Source organism: Homalodisca vitripennis, chromosome 5 (genome assembly GCF_021130785.1).
Source record: "Homalodisca vitripennis isolate AUS2020 chromosome 5, UT_GWSS_2.1, whole genome shotgun sequence".
Classification (NCBI taxonomy): Eukaryota; Metazoa; Arthropoda; class Insecta; order Hemiptera; family Cicadellidae; genus Homalodisca; species Homalodisca vitripennis.
This window is the reverse complement of record NC_060211.1, coordinates 23,234,735-23,250,328: the sequence shown is the minus strand read 5'-3', so window position 1 is coordinate 23,250,328 and position 15,594 is coordinate 23,234,735. Positions and strand designations below refer to the sequence as shown.

Below are 15,594 nucleotides of genomic sequence, written 5' to 3'. Positions count from 1 at the left end.
CATGCTTCGGACTGAACTGGTAGTTGGTAAAGTTAAGGTAAATCTATTAGTATACAGTTGGAGGAATTTAGCTGTGCTCATAGGGCCCCAATACTAACCTTTCAACAAATAGACGCTATCTGTGTGGCGGGTTGCGTTTATGTGCTAGCCGCTGAGATGAAGGCGCAACAATCTCTTTAACGACTTTACACTCACGATTTAGATTTGCAGATTAGTATTTACAAATTCGTTATTTTCAAAAACACGTTAAACAACACTACTGCAACTTAAAACCAGGATACGTCCTATTATTGCTATTATTTGGTATTCTCTTATTATTTAATTCCACCACAATCAGCACTGTCACAAAACAGACTGATTTTAGCAAATGTGATGAGTTATTTGAGTCATTACGATTCCTGAAAGGAGGGTTTTACCCATTAGTCACAGGCAATGTTTTCGGGACGCAGCGCATAATGCTACCCCGCCACCCCTCCCGCCTATAACCACACACTCAAGGTCACGCGCACAGCTAAAGTCCTCGAACTGTACGAAAGAACAGGGCCGTTTCTAGAGTTGGTAGCGGCCGGAGAAAGAGCAGCTTCGGCGCCCCATCAACAATATAAATAATGAAAGTAAATATAATAAAACTATAATTTCAACATTTAGTCATATTGTAATAATGTAACATGTATTGGAGATCATATTTTTGTTGAATTACCGTATTATAATGTAAGTTTATGACTTGGTTGCGGTATTATCACGTTTCCTGCTCCGACAGTGCCACTCCCTCCCTATAACATATAACAGTCGCACCCCTCTTGGTACGGCCCTGAACAGGAATCGTAGAAATAACGTGTAATGACCATTTACATTGATCTTACCGTATTGTGTTTGTTTCAGAGATTCCAGGAAACCTTTGCAGTTGTAAGTATAGTTGCCAAGCTCCTGTAAGTATCGTATAAATATATAATCTACATTTTCCATCTATAATCTATATTTGCGTCAATTAACAAGCCGTTTGTTAAAAATCCATGTTGGCAGTACGATTAAAACGGAACAAAATTGTTTTGTTTACATAGTTTTCTTAAAAAGTATTGTTGGTAGTATGAGGTTAAAACAAAACACTTATGACACTAACTTATTATAAATAATTACATAAATAATGATTTTATAAGTATTGAGTTTCAAAATGAAAATGAAAAATAATTAAATAGTGTTATGATATATTTACTTTCAATTGTAAAATATATTTTTTCAATATTTGTATATTATAGAAGTATATTGTTGTTCAAGGCAATCGTAAAATTATACATGTCTAAATGCCTTTTTGTTCTGATATAATTACTTATGATAAATTACTAAACAGCGATATGATTTGCAGGATGAATCCAAGTATGACGAACCTTTGCAAGCTGAGAGAAAGCCTGTAAGTAAATACGATGTATATTTCAGTTAATACGTAACAGTTTTGTTTTTAAATAGTTGATGGTGGATAACTAATTTGAAAAAGTTGGAAATTTAGTATTTTTGAAACTGTGTTTGCACAATTTAAGCTAATTGTATTAAAATTTGTAGTACGCAATGGAAAATAATAATAAAATAAATAATAATAATAAATAATATGGTTCAGTCACTGAATGAGGGGATAACAGACTGGATAATCCTTTTTTAATCTAATTTTGCATGCAATAATAAATGAATATGCGAACAATACAGTCGTTCAGGAAGGAGTTTTGCATTTCCTTACTTGAAATTGTATTTAATTTAAAAAATAAAACTTCTTTGTTTGAAATATAGACTAAAGCAATGTTTTAAATTGTATATAATTGATTAATATCTGCTTGTGTCATACTTATTCTTACAAATGTCATATCTTTTGCAGCCAGCCCCTCCTAATTGGTGCATGGAGGTAAGTGTACTTTTTGATATACCATATGTTATATATTTTATACTGCTTATATTTTATTTAGGCCTATAAATACAATACAAGATGTTAATAAAACATAACATATATTCATGTTTTCCACTTTGCTATGTAATTATAATCTGGCATTCGTATGTGTGCACATTAGGTACAAGAATGTTTTGCAAATATTTGTACATGTAGAACAAAACAGACAGGTAGTTTGTCTCATTATTGCTCTCTATTCTACATTGCCTCCGTTGAAATCGCGTCAGAATTAAGACGCTGCACTAAGTGGAAAGTGAATTTGAACTGAACTTAATATTCTTACTGAATCAACCCTTCCCACCATTCCTTACGTTATGCGTACCCATATCACTCTTACACGAGCATTATGCAGAGCCAAATTTGAAAGTTGTACATTGTTATTAATCTGCCAGAAATTTTGAGAAGTATATCACCAGTTTATCCTGAACGCAAACCTAATGCCATAAAAAACCCCGCCAAATCATATGGTTACACAACAGTGATTATGGAATAACTACTTACGATACAAAGCGGTCCGTACCTGAACTGTTACTAACAACAGATGGGACTAAATGCGGCAATTATGAAGTATAGATTGATTTTGATAGTCATAACCATCTCGTATCTGTGGTATAGATGTTCATCGCGTTTTATATTAGTCCTTCAGATATGTTAGATCAAAAGATTATTCAGATTTTAGGGAGTAGTCCTACCAACTTTGGAAACAGTTCACTGCAAACAATTACCAATGGAACGTTGAGTTTGATGTACGGTATTGTCAGGCCTGTGCATGTCCACTCTTGTGACTGAAGACCTCTGCTCTTAGACCCTCCAGGCTCATGGTGTTTAGCCATTTTTGGCTCTGAAACGATGACATAAATCTTCACATATTAAAGAAGATCAGAGCAGAGAAGATCATCCCAGGACAGAGTCAGAAAGATGAAATTAAATCTAGAATATTAAAAAGAATAGGGTTTATTTGATAAAAATAAAACTATTAAGTTTTGAAAAGCTTTAACTACACATCGAAATTTTTATGTCCAAAATGAAATATGACGAAACAAAATGGAGAGATTTTACCTATTTGACATTGGTGATAGCAAAAACTACTTTAAATTAAATATAATCCTTGACGTATAAAAACCCGTTATTGTGGAAAACGTATACATCGATTCACAAGCGCTAAAAGCTAAAAGTGTTGTATTAAAACCACACAAAAAATAGAAATTACTTTACATTAATAGTAATTTTAGTAAGTAATGTAATTTATTACCTCTTATTCAATAGTTAATAACATTAGATAGATAATTAACATTGAATTTTAATTTATAGTGAATCTATGTTTATACGAATCTGTATTTACAAAAATGGTTGTGAAATTTCTCTACGGATCAAAACCAGAACAGCAATAAATTTAAAAAGAGCGAAATAAAAAAAATCCTGGAATCTGGAGTCAACGTTCGTCTGAAGAGAAACAAGAAATAGACGACGAAAAGCTCAAACGGATACTTTGCATTGTTCCAACATTGGACGCTGCATTAAGTGGAAGGTAAAATGGAGATGAACTCAACACTCGCAGTAGTTGACTAGTTTTTGCAACATGACCTTGGAGATTTTACCTTGGATACTTTCACTTGCACGTTCGAAAATATTAAAGGTGCAATTAAAACTTTGAGTCTAAATTCTGTTTTTAGATGCACCTCCAGGCTCCCGAGAATACGTTGATTGACAAGATCTTATTATACGGAATGTTGCTAATTTATAATTTATAAATTTTGCCTGCGTCATCAAAAACTAAGTTTAGTAGTTACCAAACTCCAATAACATATCGAGTTCAATAACATAACTGCTTATAAAACTGTGAGTACGTTTGCTTTTGAGTGGATGATGTTACTCTATAAAACACATGTGCAAATCTCATGACTTTGTGATGAGGTTTAACATTCAGCCGTGTCATTCAACTCTCAAGCTCCCCATATCGAAAAATATGCCACATAAGAAGAAAGGACGAATCATCCAACCTTCAAAAGTTACTAATGCCTTTTATCTTGAGTAAGATAATGAGGCATTGTTGAACGAGGCATAGAAAGGCATAACCGAAACACTCGACAGGCTATGAATTTCACCCTACCGGTACACTATCTTACACTCTCTGAGTAACCTCAATTTTGTTATTCCTACTCATGACGCCTGATGTATACGAATGAAGTATTTTGATTCATCAGTTAGAGATCTTCAGCCATGTTCCAGTGACAACCATTCACCACCATCACACTCAAAACTTCATTACTCATTAAAATTACACTTTAAAACAAAATTGAGGTTACTTGCAACATCAATTTTGTTATTCCTACTCCTGACGCCTGATGTATACGAATGAAGTATTCTGATTCATCAGTTAGAGATCTTCAGCCATGTTCCAGTGACAACCATTCACCACCATCACACTCAAAACTTCATTACTCATTAAAATTACACTTTAAAACAAAATTGAGGTTACTTGTAACATCAATTTTGTTATTCCTACTCCTGACGAATTTTAGTAGAGTATTCAACTATTATGAGTATATTAGTAGAGTAATGTATAGTAGAGTATAGTATAATTTTAGTACATTCATGTATACGAATGAAGTATTTTGATTCATCAGTTAGAGATCTTCAGCCATGTTCCAGTGACAACCATTCACCACCATCACACTCAAAACTTCATTACTCATTAAAATTACACTTTAAAACAAAATTGAGGTTACTTGTAACATCAATTTTGTTATTCCTACTCCTGACGCCTGATGTATACGAATGAAGTATTCTGATTCATCAGTTAGAGATCTTCAGCCATGTTCCAGTGACAACCCTTCCCCGCACCATTCACCACCATCACACTCAAAACTTCATTACTCATTAACATTACACTTTAAAACAAAATTGAGGTTACTTGTAACATCAATTTTGTTATTCCTACTCCTGACGTCTGATGTATACCAATAAAGTATTCTGATTGATTTATTGAGATATAATAAGATCAAGATTAAGATAAGATCACAAGATTAAGCTAGATTTGCGTCGTAGCTCTAGTAACAGGATTTTGGATTTTGAAAGCACTTTAAACCTGAATGATGCTGTACTTCTGATGTATCGACATACTTAGCGTAGTAGACTAATGTAACGTTTGATATATACAACGCTTCTAGGATCTCTGATGGTTCTCCTCGGTTTTTAGAAGCTTGGAGGTAGAAACCTCTACAAGCGTCTGACACTCCAGCTTGCGTTCATCCGATTTATAGGATGAGCTGTCCTCTATCTGTTTTATACATTAAACAAAATGGTCTAAAATATTTGTATTTGATCACATCCGTCCTCATTTCTTTGACAAATCTTATTCAAAGACAGGAAGAACCTTCTGGTTTTGGATCAAGAAGGCCACATTCTGTAGAGCCGATCTGCTATCTTGGTCCATGGAACTCAAATTCTCTGTAAACCCTCTATTAATGGATGACTCCAAAGTGGAGAGGAAACAGTCAAAACTTCCTGGGTTACTAGATCTCATTAGTTCGTGTTAAAAATAAAAATTTGTAGTTTTATTTCTTCGAATAATACCTCATTATTTAGTTTGCGTGAACTTAACGGTTATTTGAAAATCTAGTATTAGACAGAATAATGGTTAAACACTCATCTATGTTTACTTGACTGTAAGGTTATAAATTTACAATGGTCTTTATTGAACTATTATGTAATAAACAAGATCGACGACAGAAATATGGTAGTGCTAAATGCTAAAAACGTGGTGCTTTTTGCTTATCAATAAACATGCTTGTTTGAAAAAATACTCAAAGTATTCTATGTAAACATCATAACAATAAACTAGAATTAAATGCTTATTATTCCTGAATCAAAATAATAAATGGCTACTAATACATTTATCATTTTTCAGCCTAAATGCATACACTGCGTTGATGATCCAATATACGTAAGTACCTTGTTATTCTACCTCGTAATACACTAAAGAATAATATTTAATCTTAGTTCTTAGCTTTACACTACATTCCAATTCCTAGGTCATCAAATAAAAATCAGACCCGTGAGGGACAAATAATATCCTGTGTACGCCTGGATTCCATGTAGTGGAGCAGTCTATATTAGGGAATTAAAAAAATCTACACCAGAGAATGAACACATTACACACACACACACACACACACACACACACACACACACACACACACACACACACACAACACACACACACACACACACACACACACACACACACACACACACACACACACACACACACACACACACACACACACACACACACACACACACACACATCGTGCTGTAGCAGAATACAGTTCCAAAACCTACATACATTAGAATTTAAAAAAATCAAAATTACTTGCATCATCCCGTAATATTATTCAAGGACACAGAGAAACTTTAGATAGAATGTAGAGTTCATCAAGAAGCCAAATTAATCACTCTTGGTCGGTTTAGATTCAACCAATCACAACTCACCTTTACAGGCGGATGCGCATTATAGGTATTTCAGTTTCCGGTGGCGCAACCGATTTTTTTATCGCAAAAATAATGTTTATTCATGCATTAACTTAAGCAAATTATATTTAACTATCTAAATATAGTTTAAAAAAATTCCATGTAAAAGGAAATGCCCTGGCTGATTGACTAACTGATTTTTCAACGCTCTTTACCATGGAAACACGAAATTAGAGACATAACATATTTAAAATATACTGTGTCCTAGAGGCGCAATAGGAAGGGATTTTTCCCTTCGACCAGAGTCCAAAATACTATAAAGTTGATAAAAATACAGCGTAAAATTGATGAAATTTATCAGGTTCTTTTAATTAATACTATTTGTTTGCTGTAATGCGACTTTTGAGGGATATTCGTAACTTAATGGACCAATGGGGCGTAGCCAGGAGGGATTTTAAAAATAAGAATAGTCCTATATGTCAACGAGGACGCTAAGGATGTCCATGTAAAATTTAAGTTTAATCAGTTGAATAGTTTACGAGTGATTAGTTAAGATGATGGTAAATGACTTCTACTTCCCTTTTCAAGATAGATGGTGATGACTATACATATATTTCTTATCAACTTCTTCAAATCTTGCAAACGTTTTGTCACAAGACTCGGGGTATATATATATATATATATATGTACCAAGACACGCTATATTTTGCCAGAAATAATGAGGTACATAACGTGTTTGAATGATTGGGTTTGACACCTTATGTATATAAATTGAATTATCATAAAAACAAACATTAAATTAAACTTTTCAGATAAATGAAATGTATGCAGGAAACGTACTAATTTATAGGAATAATGAATTGTTGTGTTTAGGATTTACGACCAATGCCAAATCAATTTAGTATGCATTAGATGAGGCAATTCAATTTAAATTACGCTTATAACGTCATTTTACACTCAGCGTTATAATTCGTTTTATCGATATTTAATACTCTGATAATTAGTTAAAAAGCTATCTTATTGTTAATGTATACTGCTGAAATAATAATAATCTAAAGGAATGTGTTTGTGATTGTTACAGTATCTACCAAGGAGCGCGATTATTAGAACTCAACGACCACCTGTTTATTATGGTCCCCACCTTCCTGAATATTATGGAGAACAACGGCCGCCGCCCGATGAACAGGAACCGGAACCGCAAGGGGCAGCTGCTTGTACACCCCCACCACCCCCACAAGAACCTCAATATCCCGACATGCCAGATTTCGAGGCGGAGTACCCTGCTTACTCCAAACGTAAACACGGTACCAGACAACAATACGAACAAATAAAAAAAATAGAACTGGACTTTCGAAGGGCAAACTGGATCAGAAAGCACAAGAAGGCTCCCAGAATTGCAACTAAAAAAGCTTCATGTCTTCCAAAAAACAGGGTGTCCCTTTTACCTCCTAATATGCAGCGTAAGGCGGCAGCTGCACAGTCCACTGCAGGGACTTCTGGAGCCGCTCAACAACCACCGGGTAATCAAGGACAAGGAGGAGCTCGCCCCAAGACTAAACTGTCTGCTCCGGGAACTTCTGGACTAAAATGTCGAAAACCGACAACTGGCACAAGCCGTCAACAGGGTGCTCCGGGAACTTCAAGAGGTACTGGAGTACCGGCAGGAAGGGGAACCGGACTTAGAAGACCAGCTACTGGAGATAATTGTAGGGAAGAAAGACGACCAATGACAGGCCCATGACGTAGATATGGATTTGGTCAGAGGTAACATAGCTCCAGCTGGAGGTCCACCGCCGTCTAGGGTGTGTCCACCAAAGCAGTCGGTAAGCACTTTTGATAAATAGTAATTTTAGTTATGCCCTGTTTTTGATGAATCTATTGTTTTACAAAATATTTCTAATGATATTAGTACGGTTAATACACTTGAACATAAATTAAGCCCTTAACTTTTTTCTAATAATATACATAACCAATAATATACATACCATATCGTCATAGCTTTATCACAATACATTTGATGATTTTCCCATATTGAGTTTTTGGAGGAAAAAGATGAGACAAATTGAATGTCTGTCATGAGCCATTCAGTACAACCGTTTGTTTTTAAGACGGGTTATACAATACTACTTCTAGTTAGACATATATCAAAAATCGTATAACATCAGCTAGCATAGCAAATTCTAGAATATATATATACAAATAATGAGCTCGGCTTATATCAAATTTAAATGGTTCAAAAACCTAAAACTAAACTACCTTCGATTTAATGCCCAGCAACACACACACGTGTGTGTATTTTACCTACAATTAGATTATTTCCATTACAACTCTACGCTATCAAAAACATGAGTCCCCTGAATGACATTTCATAATTTCATTACACTCCGTGCCAACTTCATTATAAGGAAACACATGGCATCTACTTGACTTTATAGTACACGTATTACAGTCGCTACTGACAACGTTGTAAGGACAATGATGTCTTTTATATTTCACTGTGTTATTCATATTGTACTGTCGATTGCGTTTCATCAGAAACCATATGGCCTCTCTAAATTGTGTTATACATATTACACGAAATACATTTATATTAAAAGTCATAAAAAACAAATGTAATTACAATAACACTATTTTTTCTTTATATAAAACTGCTTACCACAAGCTATCACAAATAACTATACTTCTCGTGTAGTTACACTATTCTGCATCTATATGACACTGCCTATCATAAGCTATCACAAATAACAAGACCTCTCGTGTCGTTACACTATTCTGCATCTATATGACACTGCCTACCATAAGCTATCACAAATAACAAGACCTCTCGTGTCGTTACACTATTCTGCACCTATATAACACTGCCTATCATAAGCTATCACAAATAACAAGACCTCTCGTGTCGTTACACTATTCTGCACCTATATGTACACTGCCTACCATAAGCTATCACAAAAAAAAAGATCTCTCGTGTCGTTACATTATTCTGCACCTATATGACACTGCCTATAATAAGCTATCACAAATAACAAGATCTCTCGTGTCGTTACACTATTCTGCACCTATACGGCACTGCCTACTATAAGCTATCACAAATAACGAGACCTCTCGAGTCCTTACACTATACTGCACCTATATGAAACTGCCTACCATAAGCTTTCACAAATAACTATACTTCTCGTGTACTAAAAACTATTCTGCACCTATATGACACTGCCTATCATAAGCTATCACAAATAAAAAGACCTCTCGTGTCGTTACACTATTCTGCACCTATATGACACTGCCTATCATAAGCTATCACAAATAAAAAGACCTCTCGTGTCGTTACACTATTCTGCATCCATATTACACTGCCTACCATAAGCTATCACAAATAACAAGACCTCTCGTGTCGTTACACTATTCTGCACCTATATGACACTGCCTACCACAAGCTACAGTATCACAAATAACAAGACCTCTCGTGTCGTTACACTATTCTGCACCTATATGACACTGCCTACCACAAGCTACAGTATCACAAATAACAAGACCTCTCGTGTCGTTACACTATTCTGCACCTATATGACACTGCCTACCATAAGCTATCACAAATAACAAGACCTCTCGTGTCGTTACACTATTCTGCACCTATATGACACTGCCTACCACAAGCTATCACAAATAACAAGACCTCTCGTGTCGTTACACTATTCTGCACCTATATGACACTGCCTACCACAAGCTACAGTATCACAAATAACAAGACCTCTCGTGTCGTTACACTATTCTGCACCTATATGACACTGCCTACCACAAGCTACAGTATCACAAATAACAAGACCTCTCGTGTCGTTACACTATTCTGCACCTATATGACACTGCCTACCACAAGCTACAGTATCACAAATAACAAGACCTCTCGTGTCGTTACACTATTCTGCACCTATATGACACTGCCTACCACAAGCTACAGTATCACAAATAACAAGACCTCTCGTGTCGTTACACTATTCTGCACCTATATGACACTGCCTACCACAAGCTACAGTATCACAAATAACAAGACCTCTCGTGTCGTTACACTATTCTGCACCTATTTGACACTGCCTACCACTAGCTATCACAAATAACAAGACCTCTCGTGTCGTTACACTATTCTGCACCTATATGACACTGCCTACCACAAGCTATCACAAATAACAAGACCTCTCGTGTCGTTACACTATTCTGCACCTATTTGACACTGCCTACCACAAGCTATCACAAATAACAAGACCTCTCGTGTCGTTACACTATTCTGCACCTATTTGACACTGCCTACCACTAGCTATCACAAATAACAAGACCTCTCGTGTCGTTACACTATTCTGCACCTATATGACACTGCCTACCATAAGCTATCACAAATAACAAGACCTCTCGTGTCGTTACACTATTCTGCACCTATATGACACTGCCTACCATAAGCTATCACAAATAACAAGACCTCTCGTGTCGTTACACTATTCTGCACCTATATGACACTGCCTACCATAAGCTATCACAAATAACAAGACCTCTCGTGTCGTTACACTATTCTGCACCTATATGACACTGCCTACCATAAGCTATCACAAATAACAAGACCTCTCGTGTCGTTACACTATTCTGCACCTATATGACACTGCCTACCACAAGCTATCACAAATAACAAGACCTCTCGTGTCGTTACACTATTCTGCACCTATATGACACTGCCTACCACAAGCTACAGTATCACAAATAACAAGACCTCTCGTGTCGTTACACTATTCTGCACCTATATGACACTGCCTACCATAAGCTATCACAAATAACAAGACCTCTCGTGTCGTTACACTATTCTGCACCTATATGACACTGCCTACCATAAGCTATCACAAATAACAAGACCTCTCGTGTCGTTACACTATTCTGCACCTATATGACACTGCCTACCACAAGCTACAGTATCACAAATAACAAGACCTCTCGTGTCGTTACACTATTCTGCACCTATATGACACTGCCTACCATAAGCTATCACAAATAACAAGACCTCTCGTGTCGTTACACTATTCTGCACCTATATGACACTGCCTACCATAAGCTATCACAAATAACAAGACCTCTCGTGTCGTTACACTATTCTGCACCTATATGACACTGCCTACCACAAGCTACAGTATCACAAATAACAAGACCTCTCGTGTCGTTACACTATTCTGCACCTATATGACACTGCCTACCACAAGCTACAGTATCACAAATAACAAGACCTCTCGTGTCGTTACACTATTCTGCACCTATATGACACTGCCTACCACAAGCTATCACAAATACAAACATACTACAAGCTATCACTTCTCGTGTCGTTACACTATTCTGCACCTATATGACACTGCCTACCACAAGCTATCACAAATAACAAGACCTCTCGTGTCGTTACACTATTCTGCACCTATATGACACTGCCTACCTCAAAAGCTATCACAAATAACAAGACCTCTCGTGTCGTTACACTATTCTGCACCTATATGACACTGCCTACCACAAGCTACAGTATCACAAATAACAAGACCTCTCGTGTCGTTACACTATTCTGCACCTATATGACACTGCCTACCACAAGCTACAGTATCACAAATAACAAGACCTCTCGTGTCGTTACACTATTCTGCACCTATTTGACACTGCCTACCACAAGCTATCACAAATAACAAGACCTCTCGTGTCGTTACACTATTCTGCACCTATATGACACTGCCTACCACAAGCTACAGTATCACAAATAACAAGACCTCTCGTGTCGTTACACTATTCTGCACCTATTTGACACTGCCTACCACTAGCTATCACAAATAACAAGACCTCTCGTGTCGTTACACTATTCTGCACCTATATGACACTGCCTACCATAAGCTACAGTATCACAAATAACAAGACCTCTCGTGTCGTTACACTATTCTGCTCCTATTTGACACTGCATACCACTAGCTATCACAAATAACAAGACCTCTCGTGTCGTTACACTATTCTGCACCTATATGACACTGCCTATCAAAAGGTATCACAAATAACCAGACTTTACGTGTCGTTACACTATTCTGCACCTACATGACACTGCCTATTATAAGCTATCAAAAATAACAAGACCTCTCGTGTCGTTACACTATTATGCACCTATATGACATTGCGTATCATAAGGTATCACAAATAACCAGACCTTACGTGTCGTTACAATATTCTGCACCTACATGACACTGCCTATTATAAGCTATCACAAATAACAATACCTCTCGTGTCGTTACACTATTCTGCACCTATATGACACTGCCTACCACAAGCTATCACAAATAACACGCGCTTCACATGTCATTACAGCTTTTATACATCTATTACGCTTTTGACTACGCTTCGAGGCAAGCAATTGTCATGGCTGTATTTAAATCTCTATACCAATCATTTCATTCATCAGTACACACTTTACCCTAGCGCACTCTCATATTCTTGTTACTATGGTTTTTAACTTTTTATAAATAATTTGGATTTTTTTCAATTACACCAATATATCTGACAAAGTTAATAAGCTGTGATTGTGTGTAATACATTCACTAGAACTGTTAAATTGTTTGAGGTAGTAAATTTTTAGTATATATTTACCATAAATTAGTTATTTGTTATAATATATTAGTATTGTACCATTCATGTTTTATAAAATGATTGTAATTATACTAAAATATAATCTTTTCGTATTGCTTATATTGAATTGAATTATGTTTCAGCGGCTGAGCCAATTAGCGCAGGTTAGTAAAAGATTATACTTTGATATATAGAGTTTGCTATGTGGACTGTGCTATGTAGACGAATGTTATCAGTCTCTTTTACTAAACTTGTAATATAACAGTTATAGGACTGACATAGAGAATGTCATGTAATGTACGGAAATTTGAAAGCATATATATATATATATATATATAAGTATATACATATATATACTATTGAAAAGTTTACTTATGGAAATAAAAGAATATGTTCAAATGATTTAGGTGACTTGGAGGACCCATATTTCTCCATGTTAAAATAGGAATCTTTAGTACTTTTTTCTTAAACACTTCTAATTTCACTATCAAGAGTTAAAAATTGATCATTTTATAATTACAAAACAAAATGTTTGAAAATTCCCGGTTTTTACCTTTATTTTATTTATAATTACCTTTTACTTGATAAAAGTATAGTAGTGTAACTATTAAATCTGCAATAGATATTTCAGCTTGATACCCTTAGTTGTTTTTGAGAAAGGGGTAATTTTTTTATATAAAAGAGAAAATTTAGGAAATCGCAAAAATCCTTGTATGCTTGTACAAAAATGAGGATAAAAAACCACACACACATTTATAAAATACTCCTGGAACATATTGATTATCACGACATCGAAATTTCGTAGGCCAGTAATCATGTTCTTACCCAGACCACTCACTCCAAGTTCTTGCAGCACTCTAGCTCCTCCTACATTTCCATCATTGAACACTTTAGCTGCATCCCTGACGTCTAGGTCTAGAGTGTCTAGGCCCATTTTTAGATATTTTGCTCCACACAACATTGTTGAAGGAGTAGGTCATGCATGATGTGTTAGGTCGGGTTATAGGTCTTATCACGGGACATGGTTACCTGAGGATGCATCTTCACAGAGTCGGCATCCTTCAGGAGGATCCGCTCTGTAGAATGTGTGATGAGCAGGATAGAACTGCAGAGCACCTGCTCTTTGATTGCCCTTCAATAGCAAGGGTATGCCATCGTTGGTAGTTTGAACAAGGGTGGTGAATTTCTCCAGGAGGATCTGATGGGTTTTTAGGCGGTTTGTGGAACTGCTGAAATCGTAGACTGGTAGGCTTCATGGTGTGCCCTTGAGGCTTAAGTGCATGGCAGTAGGCCGCCCGAAGAAAAAAAGGTCAGGATGTGATAGAGCTTGATGAATAGGCTTGTGTCATTATTAGTTCAAGGATAGAGTGCTTGTGACCGTGAGTGTTATCCTAAAATTCAGCTTTTCCGAATTTGCACCAGCATTTAGGGAGTGCAACACACAATTGGTGGGATGGGTTGTCATCTGTTGCTGATCGATGAAAATAAGAAGCCCACACTGCCTTCTTCATATCATCCAAGTTGTTGGTGTTCTCTCTAATTGCCTTGCCGTAACAGTATTGTAATTCATCAATAAGTTTGTCAGTAAACCTACCTGCTCCTTTTATTTATTGATTTACCGTCGGACAGAGGCGTGTTGCTAATTTTCGACTTCAGATTCTGCAAGCGTGTGCCACCGCACACTCTTACGTTTTAATTTCCTTCCCCCATACCAATACCGTAAAAAAAAGGAAACAGTTAAAGCCTTTCAAATTAGTTTTACAAAGGGTACAGTGACACTATAAGCAACCTAATAGAAAGCCAGGAGGGTCAGATGTAATAAATTTATCTAAGAGAGTAGGAGTGTAATTTTTGTTCACAAATGGTATTTTTATGTTCAGAAAATATCATGTAAAAACAAAAAGATTATTTTAAAAATTATGTTACAATATTTTACCGTACAATACCCCTTTTAATATTATCAAGATGCTCCCCTCACATTAGGCCGAAAAATACTGCTTATAGGGAATTTAAATTCGAAAGTATTAATTGGTTCATAATACGTAATAACAATTAGGGGGGGAGTATTCTAGACGACAAAATAGATACATCTACAGAAACACTGTTAAAGTTGTATTGAGGAGTTGTTGAATATTTAACTATATCAAATATACTATTGCTTGCACAAAGTCCGCTCGCAGCAAAATTGGGTATGACATTCGGAAAAAACTTCAATAGTTTAGTACTAACGCACTGTGTTAAGAATAAAAATAAAGCACGAGTTAATGTAAGTTACAGCAATAATCTAAGTGACAAGTGCACGTTATATGTTACATCAACGTAATATTAACTTTAATAGTATGTAATCAAAGCACAAATATCTAAATCATCCCAATCGATCTTGACTACAACTTTAACCGCTAGTTTATTCGTTTACTGAATCAATCGTTTGTTTATAGCCCAAACGACGTTGCTGATCGAGTGACTCAGGACTACAACGAAGATGAACACAATGTGCACACACCTAGTCAACGTCTTCACCACGAAGCAATAATGTGTATACAAAATAAAACTATAAAAAAAATAGA

The 15,594-nt window shown here is 36.0% G+C and overlaps 1 protein-coding gene across 1 annotated transcript in view; it reads left to right on the top strand.

The window, feature by feature from the left end:
- LOC124361842 overlaps positions 1–15,594 on the top strand; it is a 35,291-nt gene extending 19,697 nt beyond the window's left edge. Inside the window, exons 12-18 of the mRNA XM_046815862.1 lie at positions 883–906; positions 1,364–1,408; positions 1,865–1,891; positions 5,844–5,879; positions 7,488–8,229; positions 13,171–13,191; positions 15,466–15,594. Of these exons, the coding sequence (XP_046671818.1) occupies positions 883–906; positions 1,364–1,408; positions 1,865–1,891; positions 5,844–5,879; positions 7,488–8,147 (792 nt within the window). The 3' untranslated portion in view covers positions 8,148–8,229; positions 13,171–13,191; positions 15,466–15,594. The remainder of the gene's footprint in view (positions 1–882; positions 907–1,363; positions 1,409–1,864; positions 1,892–5,843; positions 5,880–7,487; positions 8,230–13,170; positions 13,192–15,465) is intronic.